We start from the raw sequence: 25,811 nt of genomic DNA, 5'->3' as shown, positions 1-25,811 counted from the left end.
CATTTTGCAAAGGTGAAATACATCGGAACCCGGTACTATTAATTATTACGGATGTTTAAACATGAGGTGAAAAACACATATGCACCCGACGACCGACCTTGCGATTATTGCGAGCAATACTTTCAACATGACATCCATCATACAACAGAACTGATAAATATTTGTTAGGACTTCCAAATTTGAAAGATACTCGATGGAAATTGATGAAGAGGAAATTGGTGCCATCTGCTGCACTGATCCACATATGCACGTTTCTACAATAGTTTGAGACTTTTCTTTTACCTTGACTTTGGCATGCACCTCAGAAGAAACTTCTGGTCTGCAATTTACTACCTCTTCCGTGTTTCTTTCTTCCAATTTCGACGTATCAATCCTCTCTCTCCTTCTTCTCCTTCTCTTCCGAGAGTCAATATTCAAAACATCCCCGTTCAGTTCAATCAACCCTTTGCCCTTACGAGTTTTGACTAAATCCTTAAGTTTTAATAACTCGCAATTAACGAATTTCATTTTTTCTGACATTTTGTTTACTTCGTCTTCCAACTGTTTTTTCTCGTATTCAGTTTCTTCAAGTTTGCTTTTAATTTGTTTTAATTCCAAAATATTCCAGCAAAGATGGTTATTTTCTTCTTCAAGTTTTCGCGTATATTGTTGCTCTTCGGACATTGCTCTTTGAAATGTGTCGGTAACCTGTGACATAATGGTATCCAAAGTGAGCTGCTCACCTGAGTTGTTAGTTTGTTCCCCCATTTTACTGCTGCAGACGATGGACCTATCGCTAAATTCAACATCGGCACTATCGCAGCTAGATCTGCTGCCGTTATCATTACCATGTGTGCGTTCATCAAAAGGGTACACTTGTTTCCCGTTTGCAAAAACCTTTTCACCGCAGTCTAACAAAACAACAGTTTTCTTTTTTACCTCCTGGTAGTATATCTTAAAACTGCAACCTTTAAATTTCTCGTTATAAATTAGTTTTGAACTTCCGCCGCCAAAACTGTTTCCAAACGATTGCGGTCTGGACGCGTGCTGGTGTCGTCTGCCTCTTGAGAGCTTGTCTCGTTTGTGAACACTGTACATCCTCATGGGGGCATCTTGTTCGATACCACTTTCAACCTCACTCATTTTGCTACCTCTGACTAGAGAATGTTGTGAGCCCATCTTGTATCAAGCAACGTGTATAATAAAAGAAAGTACCGTACTATTACAGTACACAGCAAAACAAGTTTGCAACCGATCGCTTGAGAGCAAATGTCTGAGTTCCGATTCACATCCGTGCAATATATACCTTGTTAAATGTCAACAACACTGCTTAGATATCCAAAGACTTATACAATTATCAACCGATTGCAGTCGATCAGCCCTGGCTTTTTATCTACCTTCTAATCCGAATCATACAGTTTGGCTGTTCGCCATCATTTTGTTTTTGCTAGGTCCCATTTGGCGGACGTGACGCGCTTCCTAACCCGTGTTTGGAGTATAAAGAGAAAAAAATCATCTGTTTTGTCAAATAAAACGTTATGACTTTGATATTAAGAATTTTTTTGAAATGACAATTTTCAAAGTCACGTGATTTAATAATATTCTGAACGGTACCGGGCAGTTCCTGCACGCGGGTTTATTTGTCAATAGTTACTAATTATAGAAATTAGAGACAGTTATATAACCACTGCGTCTAGAACAATGATATATATATAATCATGATTGTAAAACCTTCAAACAAATATTGTATATATGCATGGTTTGGTTCAAATATGCCAGTTTCAGTAAAATTATAAACTAGGGGTCAACGCTACAAGTTTACTACTTAGCTAGTATATGAACACCGGGACAGAAATTATATTTGACAAAGCACATCAAACAAAATAATAATAGCAACAATAGAATGCAGACTTGAAGCATGAGTTAAACATGATAGAATAAGAGATTATATTGAATGAATGCCATTTTGATATCTTAAGCTGGTTCGAACTGTACTTGGACGCAACTCAATGACAAGGGTGCAGCTCAAGTGAGGTGACCAATCACAAGCCACAATAGTTCGGATAGTGCATCGCGTCGTCGTCAACTTGCGTTGCGTCCTAGTGGGAACCTGCAATCTTATCTGCTACATTTCACATACAAATAACTAACCTTGATGTTCTGCTACAGTTGTTAATACAGGTAAATATAGGCATACATTGTATCATTACAAGATCATTTTCCCTGCTATAAGTTGCAATGTAAGAATGTTCATCCCATAAAAACGAAATAATACCTATAAATAATAGACCTAATATGAAATCAGATTTTTTTTCTAAGATTTAAAATAATTAAATTAATCATCATCATCTGAGTTATCTGATATTTGCCAAGGCCCTAAACTTTATGTTAATGAACTCATCAACGTTATCTTGTCATGTTTGACACAATATCATATCCGAGTTAATTTTTCCGACATTTTAAAGAAGATGATAAAGAAATTAATCAAAGTTAGAGACCTATACTAATTCAAACTTTCAATTTAAGTTGCTTTTAAAAGCCACTAAGTGAAAAGGCACACAGTTGAACCATGGTGTGTGTGATCATCAAAACTGCTAAGCCCTTCAGTTGAAGGGGAAAACACTTCACATACGTATAGGTACAAATTATTTTGTAGAAATACATAATTAATATAATAAAGTAGGCCTACGAATGTGTCTGAAAGTCTTTTGGCCGTGGACAGATGAATTCTTAATCGAGTAATTAAACTATAATGTATTTACCGTATTTGCTTTCATTTTCACTCTTAATAACATATTAAGCATGGTCAACGTTCATTTCCCCGACAGCTGTATTTTTTATGTATTTTTTTTACATTACAAATAATATACCTAGAAGGTTTAAATAAACATCAATTGTATAATTAATAATAATAATAATATTAGAACACCACAACACAATTAGGGACACCTTCGAGACCCAAAAATTGTCCCCTGGGGGTGTCCTCTAATAAATATATAATACTTCAGACTAGGAGGCCTAAGAATAAAATGAGATTGCAAGTAAAACTATAGGCGATAAGTCCGTACGTAGGCCTAGTAATGTATTGCATATTTTGATTCAAAATCATTTTTTTTTAAAGCGAAACAGACAACAAACTGTTAAAATGAATTAGGTATTCCCTGTCCATTTTTTACTTCTCACAACCGAGAGGGAGACTTGTTATATTACAACTAATTTCACCATGACCCGTGACTCAACAAGTCAAAGTTTTTATAGCGAAAACGCAGAGAGGGCGGCAGTCGGAACTTCCTAATAAAACTCAAACAATACCGTAAACATGACTAGTTTGGTTTTCCCATAAATCTATTCTATATTAGCTTTAAATACAATTATTTTTGGTTTATCTATAATATATTAATAGTAATGACCATTTCCCGGACATCGGGATTTATTAAAACAATCGGTGAGGATTTTCCAAACAGGAAGAAATTCGATTTGTTTTGTGTAAAGAGTTTACTACCAATTGTAGCAGGGAATATTATCTTACAATGATATATACGTATGCCTTTATATTTACCTGTATAAACACCTGTCGCAGAACATCAAGTTATAGTTATACTAACATTATTGCCCTATTGTTGCCTGGCGCCGCGCGGCTTGTTCCTGTGGTGGCTCTAAGGTAAAAGGAGTGTTCACTCTTCCTGGTGGTAGTAAAAGTAACAAAAAGAGTCTTGTTTTATTCAAAAACTCATACACATCTGCTGCCGTTTGTAAAATTAAAATCCCTATGTAAATGTATTTAGTAGGCTGATTGTTCTTTTAAGTTTTATTTACTGGATGTTTAAATTAATTATATTCAAATGTTAACTCGGAACAAATTATTATTATGTAATTATCGTCCCGTAGGCCTACTTCGTGAAGCATTTGGCGTTTGTTGAGCAAATGTCCGGGTTAGAAAAAACATGCAATAGACCTCCTGCAGTAACACTACAGTAGGCCTACGCATTAAGGATGTCCTCTAACTGGACCGCTTAACATACGTATGATAACTTACGGCGGCATGTAATGTAACCGCTGTCGCGCGCCTCTAGTCATCTGACTATAAATAGAGCTGAGGAAACACTCCTCCATTCTAGGTATTTCCATTTTACGCCTACAGTACCATCAAGTAAAATCGTTCTTGTTCGTAGTTTGTTCGAAATTAAGGTAAATTTCATGGCGCATTTCGTATAAAATGTACTAAAACCGTAAAAACTTTAACATATCTGACGCGTTACAAATATAAATTGGAAACGGTTGTGAAACGCAATTGACATAGAATCGAACGGCGGAAGTTAAGTAAGTGTATTTTTATCGTGCGACACGATCAGCAGATTATACGTATGGTGCTTGGCTAGCATTTTCTGTTTCGTATACAAACATATTTGCCTTTTTTTGTCAGCGAATGGGTAAAAGATATGATTTTGTCACCAAATACAACACTGGTAAGTTGACCCCGTAAGTGGTCGTATATGAAGTGTACTCTCAGGCTCAGACATCATGACATGAACTTGATTATTGAATGAAGGCTCTCTCTCTAGGCCTAGGCTAGGCTAGGTAGGCCTACCCTAGGCCTAACTAGGCCTCTAGCTAAGCATAGGGCCTAGGCCTAGCAGTGAGTTGAGGCTGGGGATAGGCTAGGCCTATCCTAGCAAAGTATAGCAGGCCTGGTCTTGGTAGGCTGGACATACCTTCACACCTCCCCCATAAATGATAATAGTTATGATGAGTGGGAAACGTTTTCCACGTCCTATTTTCTATTCACGACACATCATATCGGCAGACTGATATTGCAGCAGTCAATATGTTCAGCTACCTGACTGGACGTTAAGATCACATACGGAAAGTTTAAACCTCTTTGGAAATTTATAAACCAAGTTACAATACATGATGCCACCCATCATTCAAGTTGCGACGTTGGCCTCCCCCTTTCTTTTGAGCGATCGTTGAACCCTGTTGACTTTGTAGTTTTTATCTAATTACAGTTAACCCCTATTAGTATTTACGGGGAATACTTTGGGACAAAAACAAAATGTTGTCTTAATATGGGTGTCCCTTGAATATAGTGGTAGGTCATACTACCAAGGCAATCTAACAACAGGACGCTGAGCTCGACTTCTATTGTAATAGACTTTGATCTGCGATTAGACTTCGGCGAATTCATACAAAGCTTTCAAATTCTAGGCTAGGTACTGTTAATTGTATTTTAGTACTGTAAAAGGTCCTATAATGTCTGATTTTTTATGAATATAAAGTTTAAATAGGCAACTAATTTTTAGAATTGACACAACATTTCAGATTTAACAGTTCTTTTAATTTAAGTTTTTTTCTGTGAATTTAAGTTATGTTTACCGTTAACCTTCGTTTTGACAATGCTTTCATTAAAATGCATAAAACCAGATGATGCTTATACTCACTTTATTGTCATGTTTCCCCAAAAAAATGCCTTTTATACATTCTCCTTAATTTCAACAGTGATTAATTTATATTGAACGTGGGAAGGGTTTTGTATCAAAGCAAGGCTATCAATAAGCTTACGAATTATGGATGATACCGTTTGGTATCTACTGGTGTCTGTTAATAAACATTTGAGGAATCCAATTACCCATTCGAAAATCAGTACAGTAAAGAGTTTAAGGGGCAGAGACTGATTGTTTTGAAACTAGAGGTAAATTCTTTGATCTGGCCGAACTCGGCATCTTGTTGTCTTGGTCATAGTGCTATAAAACATGTATTTCCCCTCATTCGTTTCATGGGAAAATGTCCCCTTAAAAGGAGTTCCGTCGGAGTGTTCTACTGTATGTCATAGTTATCAATAGTTAAAGATATATTGTCCCCCAAAAACATGAAAAATGAAAATCAATTAAATCAGACTTTTAATAGGTTATTTTGTAGTTTTAATCAAGTTAACCACTTCCGTAGAAAAAAAAAACAGAAAAAATAATGTTTTCAATTATAAAATGACAAAATAAATGGTCAATTTGAACCAAAACCCCATTGGCTGGCAGCCAATTTGACTATTTTTTTCTTTAAATTACAGTTTTTTCGATCCAATTTTTGGTCAATGTGGAAAACTAATATGTGACATTTAAATAGCATATTCAACAAAAAATGTTTTTCAGGGGAACAATACATCATTTAAAAATCACGCCCAAAATCCAATTGTTTTGGTTTATTTATCGCAGTATTTACAGCAGTTATTTAGTAAGCCTATTCAGAAGGGACATAACCAATTTAAAAAAGTTTGTTCCAAACCTAATTGTCAAAGTGTGCACATTTTGTTTTTATTGTTTTTTTCATTTGATTTATCAAGTTATTAGCACTCCATTTTTTGAATGAACAAAATTTGCCCCAAACCTATTTATAGTCTCCAAATTTTGTTTTTATTGGTATTTTAATATTTGTCATAAAGTTATTATCAAAAAGATGATTAATCTATCCATTCACAAGGTTGGCCCCAAATGTTTGTCACAAACTACTAACTTGTATACAATTCAAATCCGCAAATAGGATACTTTTTGTTTACAACTTCGATGACCTTTTCCCATTACATCGTAGCTATATATAGATGACCTTCAGTTTAAAATTTGTTTGTTTATCATATTGTTGAGCAATACTGTGTGTAGTTTTAATTGATAAAAATCAGTTTTTGGAACTACCTATAGTGACAAGTCCGAAGTTGCAAGTAATACTACTTCGTTGTATTTTTTACTTGCCTTTACCAATACTAAGTATTCTTCCTGTTTTTAAAATTCCATATTTCAAATTGGTTTTCAGGTAAATTTGAGTGTTGTTTACTGTTTATATCTTAGTAATAGTTGTCGAAATGTGTCTTTTATGTCAATTTTAGTTAGTTTGTAAACTGTTGTTAATTATATTACAAATAGTAATAGTATTACAGTATAAAAGTATAACATTTTTTAGTAGACCATTTTATTATTGTTCATTTTCAAGAGCAAAACAAATGTTTACTCCCTTAGTACTAGTACAATTAGTAATTTACTAAATTTATTTATTTATTTTTATTATTTTTAAATATCAATCTCATCATGTGAGTGTTGGGACACTTGGCTTTCTTACAGAAAGACCCGAGTTCAATTTTCTGTAAATGAAAATACTAGGAAGGATAGGCGAAACAAAAGTTAAAGATGATTTACAGTATTCATTCAATGTAAACTCATAATAACAATATACATTTGAATACACTGTAAAAATTAATAATAAGATTCTATTAATAATTATGTCATAAAAAACACCTTAATAAATAGTAAAATAAAAATATTTCTAGGTGGGAAACGGAAAGTGATTGGCTGTCATACAGAAAGACCCGAGTTCAATTCCCAGTAATGAAATACTAGGAAGGATATGTACTGTATTGTATACAAAACAAAAGATAAAGTTAAAGATGATAGACAGTAACCATGCAGTGTAAAATAAAATTACCATAATAACAACATACATTTTAAATTACTGTAAAAATTAATACAAGATCGATTTATTAATAATTATGTCATAAATAAACACCATAATAGTAAAATAAAAATATTTCTCTAGGTATAATATTTCCCAATTTTAAAAAGGGAAATGGTTTAAAACCTAGCTCACTATAAGTTGTTTATTTCAGAATTGAATGTCCTACAGTGTCAATCAATTGGCCTACTGTGGAGTATATTACAGTGTTCCCACATACTGTACTTTCTACTTTCTTTTTTAAGTTTAAAAGATGAGGTGCACTGTACTCTAACTGTATTAAACGCTTCAATACTCATCAATACTCAATAGGCCCATACGTCGGCATTGTTTTGGGTTTTCCCCGAATACTATCTATAGAATAGTTTCAGAGTATCCACTGTTTAGTATCTGCGTCAAATCTATTCTCGATTTTATCGTAATATTGACAATCGAAATATTGGTCAATTTTTATTCTTATACTAGCAATTTTTATATAGTACCTGCTTATTTGTCTACAGTTATACCAAAACAGGCCCACCACTGCTGTGCTACAGTGAGAGTTTCCTGTCATAGTTACTATCTATACCACCATTGGAGGATTTTATTTGTTTTTGAAACCAAATTTACCTACAGTACTGTGTTAATGGTCCACCATCAACTTCAAGTGTATGGAAGTTGAAGCTAATAAATTGAAGTGCTGATATCGTGATAGGATTTAATATTTCGACATACATTACTACACAGTGCCGTATATTATACGTGATCAGGAATTCCTCATGACATAATCTACTGTATGTCGACATAATTTATGTTGAAATTACATGTACAGTATTTTGTTTTGTATGTAATATAAACTGTGCTTTCGTTCCACTTATGTATATATAAAGTTTGTTATTAAAAAATACCCTGTAATGAATGTGAACTTTATTACTGAGAAATACGCATTGTATCATGCAACTATTCTCTAGTAACTCCTTTAGAATTCTGTATAAAATATTAGATTACAGTACACTTGTGGATTTGCTACAGTACTACGTGATGTTTTATTACAGTTATAGCATTCCCAAATGACTTTATTGTTGATGTTTAACATTACTTCAATTTTTTTTGTTTTTTTTTACCAATCTGAGGTTATTATCTGATTTATTATTTTACAGTAGGTGACGTTTTTAGTAATTGTATTGTCCCCTGAAAACATAATTTTAAAATATTTTTTTTTATTGTAATAACTTTGTAAATTGTTGTTTTTACACAGAGGGTTATCCCTATTCAAGACTTGTTTATCTACTGATAACTATGAGCAGAAGACAGAAGTAGCAAGATGCCAGTTCAACCACCTCAATGGACGGACTTCCTCTCCTGTCCTATATGCTACACAGTGTTTAATGAAACCGTACACAAACCTATAAGCTTAGCATGCGGCCACACAATGTGCAAGAAGTGCCTGGCAACACTCTGCAAGAAGCAGTGTCCATTTGACCAGGCTATGATACAACGAGATGTGGACGAGCTACCAGTGAACTTCGCCCTCTTGCAGTTGGTCGGGATCGAGATTTCATTGGAAAGGGATGTGGTGCCGTCTAACATTGTAGACCAGTATGTTAAACATTATGCAGCTGCCAAGAAATGTGTGGAGGAGTTAGCACTCTATTTGAAACCACTTGGAAAAGGTAGGTATTATTATTATTATTATATCAACATTTATAAAGCGTCAATTCGAAGACCAAGGTACAAAATCAAAGACGCTATGCATGTTAGTGGTCGAAAAAATAAGTTTTGAGCAATTTTTAAAATAAGGCAACAGAAGAGCAGTGTTTAATTTGTGCAGGGAGTGAATTCCAGAGTGTGGGTGCTGCAAAAGAAAACGATCTATGACCAAAGGTTTTAGTAGATATGCGAGGAACAGAGAGTAAGAAATCATCAGATGATCTAAGAGTCCGTCCAGAAACATAAATGGTGATTAATTGACGGATGTAAGCAGGTAGAATGTACCAGGTCGACTACTACCCATGTGGACATGAACTTTGGGCATTTTGACTCAAATCAAAAAGCCTTTAATATTCAAGTAGAATTGTTACCATCTTAAAAATAAGGGTTTACAGTCTAATTCTCTGTCTACACTATTAAACTTGATGTGACAAAAAAATGTGATGTGCCCATATATGTACATGATGTCATATCACTACCATACTTAGGCATACCTGTACCACTACCATATTTGGGCACACATGTTTTATCCAACTACTATAGTTTGATAGTGTACACTGTAGACAGAGCTTAACAGTACAATGACATGGCCTATGAAATTACGTGGGATGTTTATTATCTTCATACATCAATGTACTTTAAAAAGTTCACGTTGTCTTTTGAAACCTCTGCATGCATTTGCCATCTATGTCTGTGAAAAATGTACTGGCCAAAACGGCCTGTAATTGGGAGGTTTTACAGGACATTGACCATTACTAAATCTTAAGCTATATCTACACTATCAAACTAACAAAAAAAGTGTGTCCAAAAATGGTAGTGATATGACATCATCATGTCCATACATTTTTTAGTGACATAAAGTTTGATAGTATAGACAAGGCTTAACACTGTCCAAGCATTGACATTTGTTACAATTATCTACTGTACCAATAAAACTAGCCTACAGTAGGGTGTTCCTTTCCTTTTTTAGAACAAGCATTCGTTGCCATTTTCAGTCATTTAAGAAGAATTAAACATGACATGAGAGTACTGAACTGACAAGATTACAATCCTTATCATATTTTTCCATGTTTTTCCATGTTTATGTATATATTTTCACAGTTTATAATCAATATAGAGTGGTACATTGTTTAACATAACCAGCGAAAGACCGGTTTTGATTTTTTGTTACTTCTGTAAAATTCAGTAGAAAAAATATTCTTCCATTATCCAATAGATTATACAATCATACACACAACATATACAATAGCATTAGGTCAAAGATGGTTGATTAGTTTCAGTAATGAAACAGTTCAATTTGAATATAATTAGAATATAATAAAAACTCTACTATCGCATACTGTACTGTAGACTCTGTCATTTTGACAATTCATACAGTATATCGTCTATAGAAAAGGAAGTAGTTCTAAATAGGTTCAATGAACACCAATTACTTGATAAAGGAAGTTATACGTTCACTGACTAATTGCTTTGAATACAAAAAATATATTTCCTAATCTTCATTTACATTTGATATATTATATTGAGTATAAACTTGTTATATTGTCTGTAAGCCTGGCTATTCACATTTAATTCTTATAGGTTTTCCCTCTTTAAGTGACGACATTGTTGAAGTTTGACATTGAATTATTGTAGGCGTATGCACTTTACTGTATCTATTATCTATTAATTTAATATAAGATTTTAAATAAGAAAGGTATTATTATGTCTATACAGTAACATAATTGTACTGTTAGTTAAATTGTTTTCACCAGAGTTGTATACAGTGGACACAAAAGATTTATAACGTAGGTGGATTTACTGTACATGATATACTGTATTCTATTTGTATACTGTACACTAATATTAATGGTAAAGATTTCTATGTCCACAGTTGTATTGTGCGATGTGAGAACAATCATTTGTTTATCGGCGCTATATAAAAACAAGTTATTATTATTATTGTATGTATACAATTTATACAAAAGGTGGATTTACATGGTAGATTTGATATTTTGTATATAAAATTATTGTCCAATTTGGTTTAAAGCTTGTTTAGCACTAGCAATATAACTAAAAACTAATATATCTTTTGTATGAAATCTTTTAACATAATAACCATCCTTTTTTGGTTGTGGGAAAGTTTCATCAATTTCTTTAGATTTAAATATTAAAATAAATAAATAAATTAATAAAACAAACAGTAAAATATAATGAAATAAATAGATAAGGAAATGTCAATTTCAAATAATTTTTAAATAATAATAAGTTATTTTTGGAATAAAGTTTTATTTGTGATATTTTTTCCTCCTCACACTATATAAAGTTGATCGTGTACCAAAAAAAAAAAGAAAAACCCCAAATAGGACCGGTATGAGTGCAAACGCAATGACATGTATATTTCCTTACATTTTTGTAGTTCCTTGTTCCTATTTACCTATTCTATCATTCCTTGTTCTTTGTACATTTTCCAGGAAGTACAATTTTGAGGAGGAAGTCGAATGAGGATGCGGTGTGCATCAAAATAAGTCATTTGTGATTTGTCACTATTCATATTTTTATTTAATTTATAGTTTAATTCCATATTGTGGATTTTTAAATCCTATTTTCTTTACTGTATTGGGGTGATGCAAAAATCTATTAACAACAAATAGGTCAGGTATAGTGCAAATGTGATGTCAATTTAGTATTGAGTTCCTTTTACCTATACTCTTATCATTCCTTGTTTTTTGTAAATTTTCCAAGAAGTAAAATCTGAGGAGGTCGAATGAGGATGCGGTGTCCATTAGAATAAGTCAGTTATGAGCTGTCACTGACTAATCATTTTTTCATATTTATATTTTTCTTTATAATTTAAATCCAGAGTCCATTAAACAAACAAACAATATTGGGTTCAAAATTAAAGTTTATAAAAATGGAATGTATAATAATTTGAACATCATTTTTGTAACAAAGTACAATAATACTACATTTCATTTCATTCATTTATCTTTTTATTTCGGAATATCATGGTGACATAATATTATATCCATAGCAAAAGAGAGAAAAAAAAAAATCTTAATCTAACATTAAAATACTTCATTTAAATGCAGTAATATTAACATGTTATTTAAACCTTCCACAGGTGGAACAAGTATCGGAGCTTGTGTGCTTAGTCGGCCAATGCAGAGGAAATTAGTAGCACTTCTGAACTGCCAGCTGGTTGAAGACGAAGGACGCTCGAGGGCATTGAGAGCAGCCAGATCGCTGGGAGAGCGTACGGTGACAGAACTCATTCTTCAGCATCAGAATCCTCAACAGTTGTCGGCCAATCTATGGGCTGCGGTACGCGGAAGAGGCTGCCAGTTTCTTGGCCCAGGTACAATTTCAATTTTATCTACTCTAGTTAAACTAACTTTTGATTATCAGATATTAATTCTTATTAAGTTATCTTTTTGGGCAAACTTTATATAGAAAGTTGTACTCCCCGCTTTGAATAAACACCTCCCCGAATCAATACCCTCTCCCCCCCCCCCCCCCCCACCCCATAGAATATAATTTTGAATAAACCACATGCATATACACAATATTGCATTACATCACAAATTTCTATTTTTAGTAGAATTCATTGATTGATCTACAAATAACCAATAAATTGTTACTGTATTTTATCACTTCTCAATACTAACAGTGTTGTATTTAGGGGGAATTTATACATATTACCATATTACACCCTAAACAATAAACGGCCAATAAATTCCCTGGGGTGGTTTTACAAAAATAAATATAGTAATAAAAAAAAACACCAATAAATGTAAATTTTAATATTGTTAATTTCAGCAATGCAAGAGGAAACATTAAAACTTGTACTATTGGCATTAGAAGATGGCACAGCGTTGTCTAGGAAAGTTCTTGTACTATTTGTCGTTCAAAGACTAGAGCCTCAATTCCCTCAAGCATCCAAGACGAGCGTAGGCCATGTTGTGCAGTTGCTATACAGAGCGTCATGTTTTAAAGTCACCAAACGTGATGCGGATTCATCACTCATGCAGTTAAAAGAAGAGGTACACTTTATACACCTTGTTTCCACAGATAAGGACTATAAACCGTAGGTCCAGTGTACACACTTGCTCATGTGCACTTTAAAGAACCTAGTACATCTTTCAAGATGAGTAGGTAGTTACTGTACCCTGGTGTACTAGTTCACACTCAGCCACTGTGTCATGAACAGATGAGAGAGCTCCTTATAGTGGCTGCACTGACATGACGTGACTCTAGGGGAGAAGCATGTAGTTGAAAAATCTGAGTCCACAGCGCATAGCGACTATTTGTATTATGCGCTATACAAATTTAAAACCATTAACCATTTCATTTGTAAATACTTTACCATGTCTGGAAAAAGCATGAGTTCTATTCATCAGATTGTTAACGATCAATAGATCAGAACACTGAATTCTTAAATATCTTCCATCACTAGTATTGTTTGTTTTCCAAACACCATGTAGGTTTTCCAAATCGGAAATAAAGTGTACAGTAGTTGCAGTTTTTTTTAGTTTTGTTTGGAGAATGGAGGTAACAAAACGTTGAGACATTCTCAACTATACTTTAATTTCATTTTTAGAAAACCTACTTGGTGTACTGCAAACCTGAAATTACTGAGTGAATTTTCTGGTATTATGAAATTAATAATCACTTGATTCTCGCCCATAATTCAAGAAATGGTTAGCAATTTTATGATACAAATGTGAGAAATTCCACTGATGATTTGTCTTGCTTTTCAGTCACTTAATTTTTAATTTCTGTAAATATGTATAAAGAATGTGTTTTTGTCTGCTTTTCTAGTTCCGTAATTATGAAGCTCTGCGGCGAGAGCATGATGCTCAGATTGTCCAGATTGCGATGGAAGCTGGACTTCGTATTTCACCAGAACAATGGTCATCTCTCCTGTATGGAGACTTAAATCACAAGTCACACATGCAGTCTATAATAGATAAGGTAAAGCTCTCTCTACACTATCAAACTTTATGTGACAAAAAAATGTGATGTGCCCATATATGAACATAATGATGTCATATCACTACCATGTTTGGGCATATCACTACTATATTTGGGCACATCACACGTTTTTTTGTCAAACTAGTTTGATAGTGTAGACAGAGCTTTAGATTGTTTGCAATGGATATACTGCTTTTATTTTATTTGTTATGCTTTTAATCACTCTAGCCCATCACTAAAACTGCGTGTTTGATCATGTTAGGAATTTACACAATTAAAGATATTTATTAATAATGAATACATTAAAACCCCTACGAGGGGACCCAACACTGTCTTAATAGGGATCTCTCCTAAATAATATATACTTTCTCTTGTTAATTTAATGGAAATGGTGTCGAGCGGTTCTTCTCTGAATCGGAGGGGTTCTACTACAGAAAAAGAAAAAAAATACATAAAGACATTATTTAAACAAAATAATAGAGTGACTGAGTAGTTGTGTGCCCTATAAACTTGTCCATCAGGCTGGGTTCGAGTTGCAGACTTGATGTAGTAGTAGAACAATTATTTAGGAACTATAAATTTAGAGGAAATATTAACCGCTCTGTGATCCGATAATTTTGTTAAATTATGGAATTTCCAACTTTTCTGGACTTGGCCTTTTTTCGATAAAATCGATCACATAGAAACACAGACATTATGTTATTTCATAATTAAACCTTTTACAGTTGCAGACACCTGCTTCATTTTCCTCAAGCATCAATGAGTTGACAATAGCATTACAGCGTTCAGGGGATCCAGGCAACCTGAAGTTGCTACAACAGCACCTGGAATACCTGGCAGAGATTGATGGTAGCACAGGTATGCAAATTTACAAGGTTCTTGTACAAATCAAATATCCTTACATTTTGGCCACGATTTCTGGCGAAAAAAATTGATAATTGTTTGTAAAATAATGGAGATGTTCTTTGAGTCGACTTCTACTGATTACATACAAATTTATCGTTTAAGTTCTATATTTGAATTTTATTGTTTTAATCATGTCTCAACAAAAGTTTAAAACTGTCAATGTAATTTATTTAAAATGAAGATTTTGTCTAAATGAAAAATAATAGAGGTTTTAATATATTTTTCATTATTTTTTTTTTACTGTTATTGTTTAAAGAGAGCAGTGTGCCTTCCTGGGAAGAGTGTGAACACGCAATGAGTGCTGTCAAGTTGATTGTCCAGGGCTTTGTAGATTTTGCACAGAATTTTAGTCACACAAGAAAAACAATCAACCAACAGGTAAATACTGATGCCTTATTACTATTCCATGAGATTCTAAGGTAGATTGGTTGATCCTCGTTTGGCCCATTTGGACATAGACTATCTCTTGTGGTTGTTGAACTGGTAGGGCAGAGCAAGACACAGTTGTTTCTATCTAAAAGATGCACTGATTGCACCACACATGAGTTAGATCTGTAAAATGGATGGCTCTCAAGTTGGGCAGATGGGTGCTTGAACCTAAAATTGAGCCAGATGTGTAGACTGTACCTTCAGTTTTAATTCATAAAACGTGACTTATTCTAACACCAGAATTCTATGCATTGTATAATGTTTTTTTATATTCTATATAGACTCCAAACGTTACATTTAAAACTACCATGTGTCGAGACATTCAAAAGGGAGGCTGCCCTCGAGGTTCAAACTGCACGTTCGCTCATTCCGATAAAGAGAGAAAAGAGTAAGTAGTTTTGATTATAAATATGGTCTTGTATTTATCGATTAGAAGTGTAATGTATGATTTGAAGATGGTAATTGGTCATATATTATTGCATTTCAGACATCGTGCAGAAAGTCGTAGGCTAATGCAGACAATGACAAGACAGACTAGTCAAACAAGTATTGGTGACAAAATTGAAAAGAAGTCATTAGTGTCACGTGGACTAGGTCATCCAATTAGAACACCATCACCAAATCCAATAGCAGGATTGCCTAATATGGAAAGGTGAGTTGTTGGGTTTGTGTTTATAGAAGTTAAAATTTTTGTGTTAAATTTATTGCACTAGTGGTGTTTATGGATTATACCATTTATGGATCTGATGTTTCCTTTTTTTTGGCTGTTTGTGTTTTGTGGATTGATTTCACTAGTGGTGTTTATGGATTATACCATTTATGGATCAGGTGATGCAAATGCTGCACCACTCAGATTCCCCCCTCTTTTTTAAGACAGGGGTACATTACCAAGGAAATTTTAACTACTATAATTTTTTGTAACGAATGTTATATTTTTATCAGGGAATCAATTTCTCCGCATGATATGTCAAAACATCCTACAGCTATTGGTCGTCATGAAGAACGCCATTCACCAAGTAATGTGGACGACAGTACAGCTCGATTATATGCACATAAGGTTCAACAAGAAAGCCGAAGGAGTGAAGGTGTAGCCAGAGCATATGGACACCTTCTGCATGATGAACCGCCTTTAGCAAGAATGTTTCATCAGGAACATCATCAAAGTCACAAGGAGGAAGAGGAGGAAGCTAGGCTGTATGGACATGGCAGATATCCTCCCCCTCATGCTATGTACCAATATGAAGGCAAGTACTGTATATATATATATATATATTGCACTGATGAAGGGCTAGTGTTGCCCGAAAGCTCTGCTAACTTTTCTTGCTGTTTTACTTTATCGTTTTGATTTAGCTTTTCGCTTTTTTTTTTTGTATCTCCATTGAGATCCAGCCACTGATATCCACAGCATTGTCATTTTTTCAGTAATTTGCCTTTGGATTTGTATATACAGTATATATATATATATATATAAATAACACAAGGCTTAAATGCATTTTTATGTATTTCTTACAATGTGTTGCCAGGTAAATAGTTGCAGTGTTCAAAATATAAATTTGTTTAAATTTTATAAATGAATATTCATTTACTAGAGAGAGACAAACTTAAGGGTATGTTCCGACCTACATATAATAGGTTTGCAATATCACAAGTGCAATCATATATTGAATAGCACTTTCCTTTACAAAGATTCAATTTGATTGGTTGGTGTAACTTGATTTGGTTGATGATGCATAACTTGTTTTTATCATAACTGAATTTAAATTTCAGTGGTTTTTGTTTTTGTTTTCTTACATCGCCCATCATTCTACTTTTAAAACATTCCTTTTCAGATCCATACTATTACGAGGCATATTCCCATCAAGGCTTTAGATATCCAGTGATGAAAAGGAGCTCTCCACCTTACAGTTCATCAAAAGATGCCCCTGGTCACCCTGTATCAGACATGTATTCACCTGTACAAGGCCCACAGCACCCAGGCCCACAGCACCCAGGCCCCTATAGACAATTAAAAGCTAGGCCGTACGAGGCGTACGAAACTTACCCAAAGCATGAGAAAAGTAACTATTTACCTTGGTTCAGGGAACCCCCTGAGCATCCAATTGACTATCAATACTCGTCGCATGAAGGTAGCAGACAACGGCAACCATACCCGATTGAGCGTAATGGTGGGTACGGTGGTTATCCACCTCCTCAGCCAGTACTACCTAAAAGAGGGTGGGAGCAGCATATATATGGCAGAAGGAGTGCTGATGTTGCAGACCACCCAGATGCGTATTCATCACCCGTGGCACAACAGTATTCAAGGGATAAGATGGTGGAAAGTCTGCGTTTTACCGAGAATGAAATGGAACGCAGACGAGACGATAATAAGGATGTTTTACAAAAAGATACTGTAGACAAGAACAAGGAAATGACAGATGTTTCAGCTCAGAATTATAATGTAAGTTTCTACATTATATTACGACTATTATATATTATATAATTAATTACCAAATTATCATAACATTTGAAATGAACATTCATAGGAATTATTGCTAAACAATTTTCACTTCCAATTTCAAGTTCCAAGTTTTATTATTAATTTATCTAGCATATAATATTCTATATACATATATGTATATGGTAATAAAGACAATTTCTTTCATAAGCAATATTTATTTCAGTGCTTAAAATCTGCAGTAAAATTTGGATTTTTTTAATTCTCTGTTTTGTTATTAACATTTATTATTTTACTTTATGCTCATTTTCAAATTTATTTACAAGTACAGTAGCTGTTTAATTTATTTATCATTTTGTTTTTAATATCAGTTGCCATCTATAGGTGTAGTAACACATTTGGTAAGATCTAAAATGAAAGCCTCCTACAGTATTAATTTTATTTATTTTTCCCCCAACTAAACTCACCCCCACCCTGCCCCCAACTTCTATTTATTTCATACCTCTAGCCTCACTTATTTGAATATTCCTAATTTATCATTTACACCTCTATACCTTTCAATTATAAATATTTTGCTTTTTTCTTATTTTATAAAGCATGTTTTTCATTATATTTTTATTTCTTTTTTAACACAAAATAATATTTTTTGTCAACCTATTTCTATTCTTGTGTGATTAAAAAAAATCATGTTTAAAATAAAATATACCTAAAAATTTTAACTTAGAAATTAACATTTTTCAATATGCTCATTTTTATATTCTAAAATGTCTTTAAATCCTAGGCAAATTTTTATTAATTTTTATCATACTGTAAATATCACTTGGTTTACAAATACATTAGACAATTCTTTTACTGTATTTTACAAAATAACACAGCACAACACCAAATAGACTATATAATAATAAATAATAGAATTATAATGTATAAGATGATTTTAAAGACAAATTTGAGTAGATTTTATGACACAATTTGTTGTTGTTTAATTTAGGTTCCAAGTATCAATCAGCTGAACGAGAGAGAAGCCAAGCTTATTGGTCTTCTTACCGAAATGTCGCCAAACGTACCAGCAAACACAATATTTGATGACCCAGAAAATTTCTACCACTCTGTCAGAATGCCCCGTATGGCTGAAAATAAACGACCGCAATATAAGGAAGATTTCACACGGTTCTACCGGCAAGATTCATCAAATGATACGTATTCATCAAAACTTTTGGGTAACAATCGCTCAAGCATATCGTCCATTACCGATGAGCAACCCGTTTATGAAATGTTCCCAGCTAACAAGGAAGTGTGCACAAAACTAACGCCAACACTCAGTAAAACGCATATTCGACATGTTTCTACTCGAGAAGAAAACCAAGCGCATGCATACCACGATTTTAATGATTTGGAGAATTTATCATTGAAAGATGTAGACGAACAACAGGATACGTTTTTGTCGGGTCTCGATAATCATAAAGAGTTATCACCGCTTGTTATTTCAACGACAAATTTATCGTCTGAAAGATCAGCGCTCCTGAACTCGCCTGTAGAAAATGTTTTTCCTTTAGGTTTCGGGCCGATTTCTCGTTCATGTCGTACGTCTAGTAAAATATCTAATCCGGTTCAAGTGAATGCGGGAAAGGCTGGTTTTACGATACCGGTAAAATTGAACTTGGACTGCCATACTGCACCAGCTCTTCAGGAACCATCTGGCTACTACAGCGGCTTCCATTCTCCATGGTCCAATGAGTTCTCAACATTGTCATGGGGTATAGGTGAAAGGTTGGTGATTTTTTACATTTTTATTTATTCAGATTTCTGTCGAGTACAAACCAGAGTAATAGAAGGAAAGGAGGAGAAGAAAAAACAAGTGCTAAGTAGTTTATCAAATTAGTAATTTGTTACAAATTTCACGGATTATTCTTCGGTGAACTTTCTCAATACCGTACTCTGTGAAAACTGGAAACTCTCCCAATAACAGACTTTTCTTGAAGTCCAAACAATCCCAAATTTATATTATGTTGATTTATTTACCTTTAAAGATTGCCTTCTTTGGCGAATAGTGGAGAAAATGAAGAGGAACAGAAAAGAAAAATCAAGGAAGAATTAAAATTTGTACAAAATCAGATACAGTGTAGAAAGGTAAGTGTGTGTTCTTCATGATACCATCATCAATAACAAAGGGATGTTTATGATGTAATTATTTAATCAATTCCATTTGTTGAAAAAACTAAATTCAAGCCATAAAAATGTATGGAAGCCTCATAAACTTCTACATTGAACAAACGTATACCATCATACCATACTGCAGTAACTGCAGTAGATTCATTTTGACATGATCCCTTTAAGAAATTATAGAAATGGAATTATAGCATTTTAATTTGACAACATTACATTGAATACTATATTTTTAACAATAATTATGATTGTTTTTTTAAAAGGATGCTACAGACATCCAATTAGTGGAACGTGAATGTAAAGCAATCGCTGAGCATGATATCTCGTGCAAGACGGATTCCAAATTGATGGATAGTGAAGCATCACCACGAGACACCTCTATGCATGTGCTGATGGAGGAGCATTTAAAATTGACACCTGAAGCAAAGGTAAGGTTAATAATAATTACCACATTTCTATAGCGCCCTTTTCATGAATAATCAAAGGTGCTTTACATAACACATTGTTACCCCGATCCATATGGAAACATACTCCCATAATGCAGCTAGTAATCGGCGCAAAGTTGTGTCTTGATCTAACCGGGTACCCATTTTATACCTGGATGGAGAGAGGCAAATATTAGTGCCTTGCCTAAGGATATAAGCAATGTGGCGAGAGTTGGATTGAAACCACGATCAGTAATCCAACGTTCAACATGCTGTGCCACATGCCCTCACAATCCATCAGGAATTTTTCTATGATCTAAGATTTACTATCAGTTCTCTCCAATGAGAGATTTTATTCAGTATACAGGCTACTAGCCTCACAATATGTAATCTATGCATATACAATCAATTTTCAGTGATTCTAAATTGTGTTTTTGTCTTTGGATTTAAATCACAACCGTAAATAGAACATGTTTGAGATATTGTGTGGAAGGTATCGATCCCTTTCATTGGTGTATAAACAGCATTTGAAAATAAAATGAAAGATATTTTCAATATCTCCACTTTTACATACTTTATTATATTATTATTATGTTTTTTTCTCTTATAGGACAACTTAGTTTGGGCTAAACACTGTTTTGGGAAAAGCCAAGCAAATTCAGATGGAAATTAAAGGATGTTTTTTTATGAAGATTTGAGTATGTTGACAGCAATGGAAGTCAAACAAGAACTTAGAAAAGCTCATCATTGTGGTATTATTAATTTTTTTAAATAAAGTGTTATAGTATAAATCACTTTTCACTTAATCAGCATGTATAATTTGAATACATTGTTACGACTAAGAATGCTCTACAGTAGTAGACAATCCTGCAAAAACAGATCATAAATTTATGAATAAATAATTTGTATTAATTATTTATCCACGCATCAAAACTTATGAAACAGAATTTATATATATTTTTCAAATATTGAATATTTATTTATATATCTTTTGTTTCACACTTGGTATAAAAAAAGAAAATGTAATACCGTTTTTAAATCATATTATGTATGTCTTTATAAGACATAGTGGCCATTAAATAAATAAATAAAGTTACTGTATACCGTGACACTTAAATTTAACTAGTACTGTACTAATTTTTATCAAGTATAAATTAATAATATTCTATGAATAATTTTTATAAAATTTACATATTTTTAAAAAGTTCTTTTCTTTTTATAAATGAGGAAACTTATTTCCAATTTAATGTTGGAAAGTCTTTTGATGACTTTGCAGCTTTATTTCATTGTCTTTCAATGACTAAATATTTCTTTTTTCTTTCCCGAAACATTTGTTTTCCATTTACAAATTAATGTGACCGTAATATTATTGTTTATGAGAATGAAAAAGATAATAATTTATAAAATTTTTGTTTTTATAATTTGCTGTGTAGTACTTTGCTGTTGCATTAATTACAATTAAAAAAATATTACTTATGATTACTATTGTTCTTTATTATTAGAACAAGGAAATAAATTAATATTACTACCTGCCATTATTATTTTTCATTTGCAGTTTGCTGTGTAGTTTTAAGAATATTTTGAACAAATTTATTCAAATTTTCTGTCAGTTGTGACTAAATATATACAGTATGACAATGAAAAGGAGAATTTTATTATATTATATATGAGTTTTCATCTACAATTTACTTTTTTTTAAATTTATTAATGCACATTACATAGGTTTTAACACTATTCAATGTTATATTATAAGTATAATGAAGAGGTTTTCAAATCACTTGATAATGTATTGTCAGGTCTATTTATGTGGACATTATGTGTTTTATACATATTGAAAGATTATTAGGCCTAATTTTATTTTAAAATGATATTGATTTTGAAAAAAAAAAATGTATTCAGATTCAGAAGATAGAGATTATGTCATAACAATGTTGGGCGTATCCTGGGTTGTGGTAAATGAAATTATAAACTACTTTTTGATATCAATTTTTGACAGACTAATAAATCATATGTTAAAAAAAAATCCTGGATCCGCCCCTTAGACTTGTATGTACACAACATAGCTTAATGTGTAATGTAATTTATCTTCATTGATCACAGCATGAAATAGTCATTTTAATATTAGCACAATCTGCAAGCATTTGTTTGCAGTATCACCAATATTAAAATTGTGTGAATTAATGTTACCATATTTAGAAGCTATTTTTAACAAGTTACTTTTGTCGTGATTTAGAATTAACCTACGTTCACACTGAGGCCGGATAAAAAATCATGAAAAAAAGTGTATTTTTTAAGGAACTGTTCACACCAACACATTCTGGATACAGTATAACAAGTGTGTGTGTGATCGGAAAATGCAAAATAGTCTGTAGTCTTTTCGAGCTGCCGGACAAGAACCAAGCTTAGTGTGAACGTAGCTTTATTCTGACAGCTTTTCTTTTTCTATTGATAATGATGTGAATATCACAAATGATCTACAATCTTTTAAATTTTATATATACCATTTTATTAAGTCTGTTATTAGTTAAGTTCATATATACAAATATATACATCTATATATTATAGTAGCACTCTATAGGGATGTCTTGAAAACTCAAAGAGCCAAAGTTTCTAGATCTAGAAAAGTTATTTAAGCACCCTACTCTATAAAAGCTCTGTCTACACTATCAAAGTATGATGTGCCCACATATGGTAGTGATATGACATCATCATATGGTCACATCACATTTTTTTGTCACATAAAGTTTGATAATGTAGACAGAGCATTAGATTTATGTTGTGGTGGTTGGTCCAAGTAGTTAAGAAATACACTAATTAATGGTGTTTAGAGTAAGTGTTCTATATTTACTTTTTCTTGGGATATTTCCATAATAATATTTGGTTGTTAGACAACATAAAAGGTATAAGAAAGTGTTGACGGTACATGAGATACCAACGTTAAGTGAATTATAACTCCAGTGATGGGAAATGAATTAATAAATATCAACAATAATATATTTAAAACAGATATTATCCATCCAAGCTTGTAGCCAGGGGTTCGTAGGGTTCAGATGCTAGCAGTGGCGTAATGCAGAGGCACCTGGTTTAGCCCTTTTCTGTATATTTTAATGCCTCTGGGCACTGCTCAGGGGCCCCCATAAGTTCTGGGGTCCCTGGGTTTAGCCAGTGAGGGCTCATAGCCATTACGCGACTGGATGCTAGTATATCGACCTAACTCATATTAAACCCATTTCTACCAAACTAGCCGGTAAATTTCATCTATACAGAGGGCTAAAAGAATCTTTCCTTTAGTAGACCCTTGCCCTCCTTTTCACCCCTCCTTTTAGTTTGTTGGCCTTCAGTCCCATTGTTTCCCCTTTTTTGGAGAAAAAGAACCCATGTAACAATCCTGGCTACGGGCTTGCCATTTACCAAATATAAATAGAAACATATTTCTATCTTGTCTACAGTAACTAAATTATTTGAAAACATTTTACAAATGCAATTTATTATAATCATGATTATGTAACTGTGCATCCTAATTTAGAGTATGTCAAATAACACATTATTTATTTTAAAACACTGTTGTCTATTTAAAGTACATAGCTGGAACTAGTATAGCTGATAATTGAACATGCATTTTTCTATGAAAAATGTGAAGTTTAAAACTGTTTAATTTAATTAATTTCCCAAATGTCTACCATTTTTGTAAAAGTAAACAATAATGCATTTAAATTTTCTTTTAAAAATGGTACTATACTTTAGGAATAAGATTTATTATGTAATACATATTCATATTTTCGTCATGCATATTCATTGCCTCATTTCCCATCACTTTGTAACAGATCTATTTATGAGATCTTATGAGTATAGTTTGTGAAGTGAACTTTTATGATATTCAACATTATTCAGATTCAGGGCCTGTCACGTTGGTTTTTGAATCCATCTGAGGCAGTTGTCTCCGAATCTGTATTAAATAAACTAAAAACTCTTTAGAAGGTTAATCCCTTTTCCTTATATCAGACATTTTATACAAATATAATCTGTTTAGGATTTGTAATTATTTTATTTAATTCGATACCCTGACCATTTGTCATTCTTCAAAAACACAGTTGTTCATGTTTAAATATGTGTGTGCCCTAAATCTGAATAATTGTTGGAAGGTGTTCATCATAAAATCTTTATAGAGACCACTTTTGATAAAAGGTTGTCATATATTTCCTGTTTATTGCTAAATTGTTGCAAGGGAAAGTACTAAAGTATATAATAAAGTATAATTATCACTTAATAAAAGGCAACGTTTTGTGTTATTATTTTATTCATATGCGTTTCAACTTTTTTTTGTTTATCACTGCCAGAAGGACCATTTGATAGTTTGATCTGTTTCTTTTTAGTAATCTCGAAGATCACAATATATGTATATAATAAAAGTAGGAAAGAGTCTGATTTCAATAAATGCCGAAAGAGTGAAATTACATTAAAAGCTATGAAGTGTAATACCTTTTCAAATCTGAAAAATGTAACAACTTGTAAGCAAGTTTGCATAGTGTGAAGACAATTTTGTGGGAAATCGCCTGGAAAAAACCACTGATGAGAGGCCTGTTTTTGTTTCAATATGTCCCGAGTTGTTACTGCGCATGTGTATTGCCTTTGTATTAAACTGACCAATCATAGTATAGTAATCAAGTAGCATGCAATTATGCTTTCTCTCAAAACGTATAAAAGGTTGGGAGGTCAAACCTGGTTAAAACTTGTAGGCCTAACAATTTATGCAGATGTGAATAGAGTATGAGATTCATTGTGAATGGAAGAAAGTGAAAGATTACATTGAATGCAGGAAAGAGTGAGATTATATGAAATGCAGGAAACAGTGAGATTATATGAAATGCAAGAAAAAGGCGAGATTACACTCTTTCCCCTTGCTTTAAATGTAATATATAAGCGTATCACTACCATACTTGGGCACATCACACTTTTTTTTATCAAACTAGTTTGATAGTGTAGACACAGTTTTCTCTGTAATCTTACTCTTTCTTGCATTCACAATAAATCTTATTCCTGCATTCAATGTAATCTCACTCTTTGTTTTTATTGTAATATCAGTTTCTACATTATATATGTACTGCCATGTTCCTTCTTGTGTTTTTCCCTTAAGCGTGCTTCCCACTAGAGACACAACGCAAGGACGTAACGCAACATAAGTGATTGGACCAAGCGATGGATTATTCGAACAGTGGCTTGCGATTGGTCAACTTGCTTGTGTTGCGCGTACGTCCTTGCATTGCATCTCTAGTGGGAACCACGCTTTACTTCTTGTGTTGGTTCAAATAAGCCATTCAAATATTACTAAAACAGATATT

The 25,811-nt window shown here is 33.1% G+C and overlaps 1 protein-coding gene across 1 annotated transcript; it reads left to right on the top strand.

Moving 5' to 3' along the window:
* Positions 1-4,301: 4,301 nt before the first annotated feature.
* LOC144837552 (uncharacterized) lies at positions 4,302-21,595 on the top strand. Its single transcript, XM_078692724.1, has 15 exons — positions 4,302-4,445; positions 8,708-9,122; positions 12,263-12,496; positions 12,958-13,181; positions 13,960-14,112; positions 14,838-14,970; positions 15,275-15,396; positions 15,729-15,835; positions 15,935-16,099; positions 16,390-16,691; positions 17,277-17,887; positions 18,873-19,651; positions 19,912-20,011; positions 20,311-20,475; positions 21,083-21,595. The coding sequence occupies exons 2-15, from the start codon at positions 8,774-8,776 to the stop codon at positions 21,143-21,145; spliced, it is 3,507 nt and encodes a 1,168-aa protein (XP_078548850.1). The 5' UTR covers positions 4,302-4,445; positions 8,708-8,773; the 3' UTR covers positions 21,146-21,595.
* Positions 21,596-25,811: the final 4,216 nt, after the last annotated feature.

The sequence above is a fragment of the Antedon bifida genome, chromosome 3 (assembly GCF_963402885.1).
Source record: "Antedon bifida chromosome 3, ecAntBifi1.1, whole genome shotgun sequence".
NCBI lineage: Eukaryota > Metazoa > Echinodermata > Crinoidea > Comatulida > Antedonidae > Antedon > Antedon bifida.
This window is presented reverse-complemented; position numbering and strand designations above follow the sequence as displayed.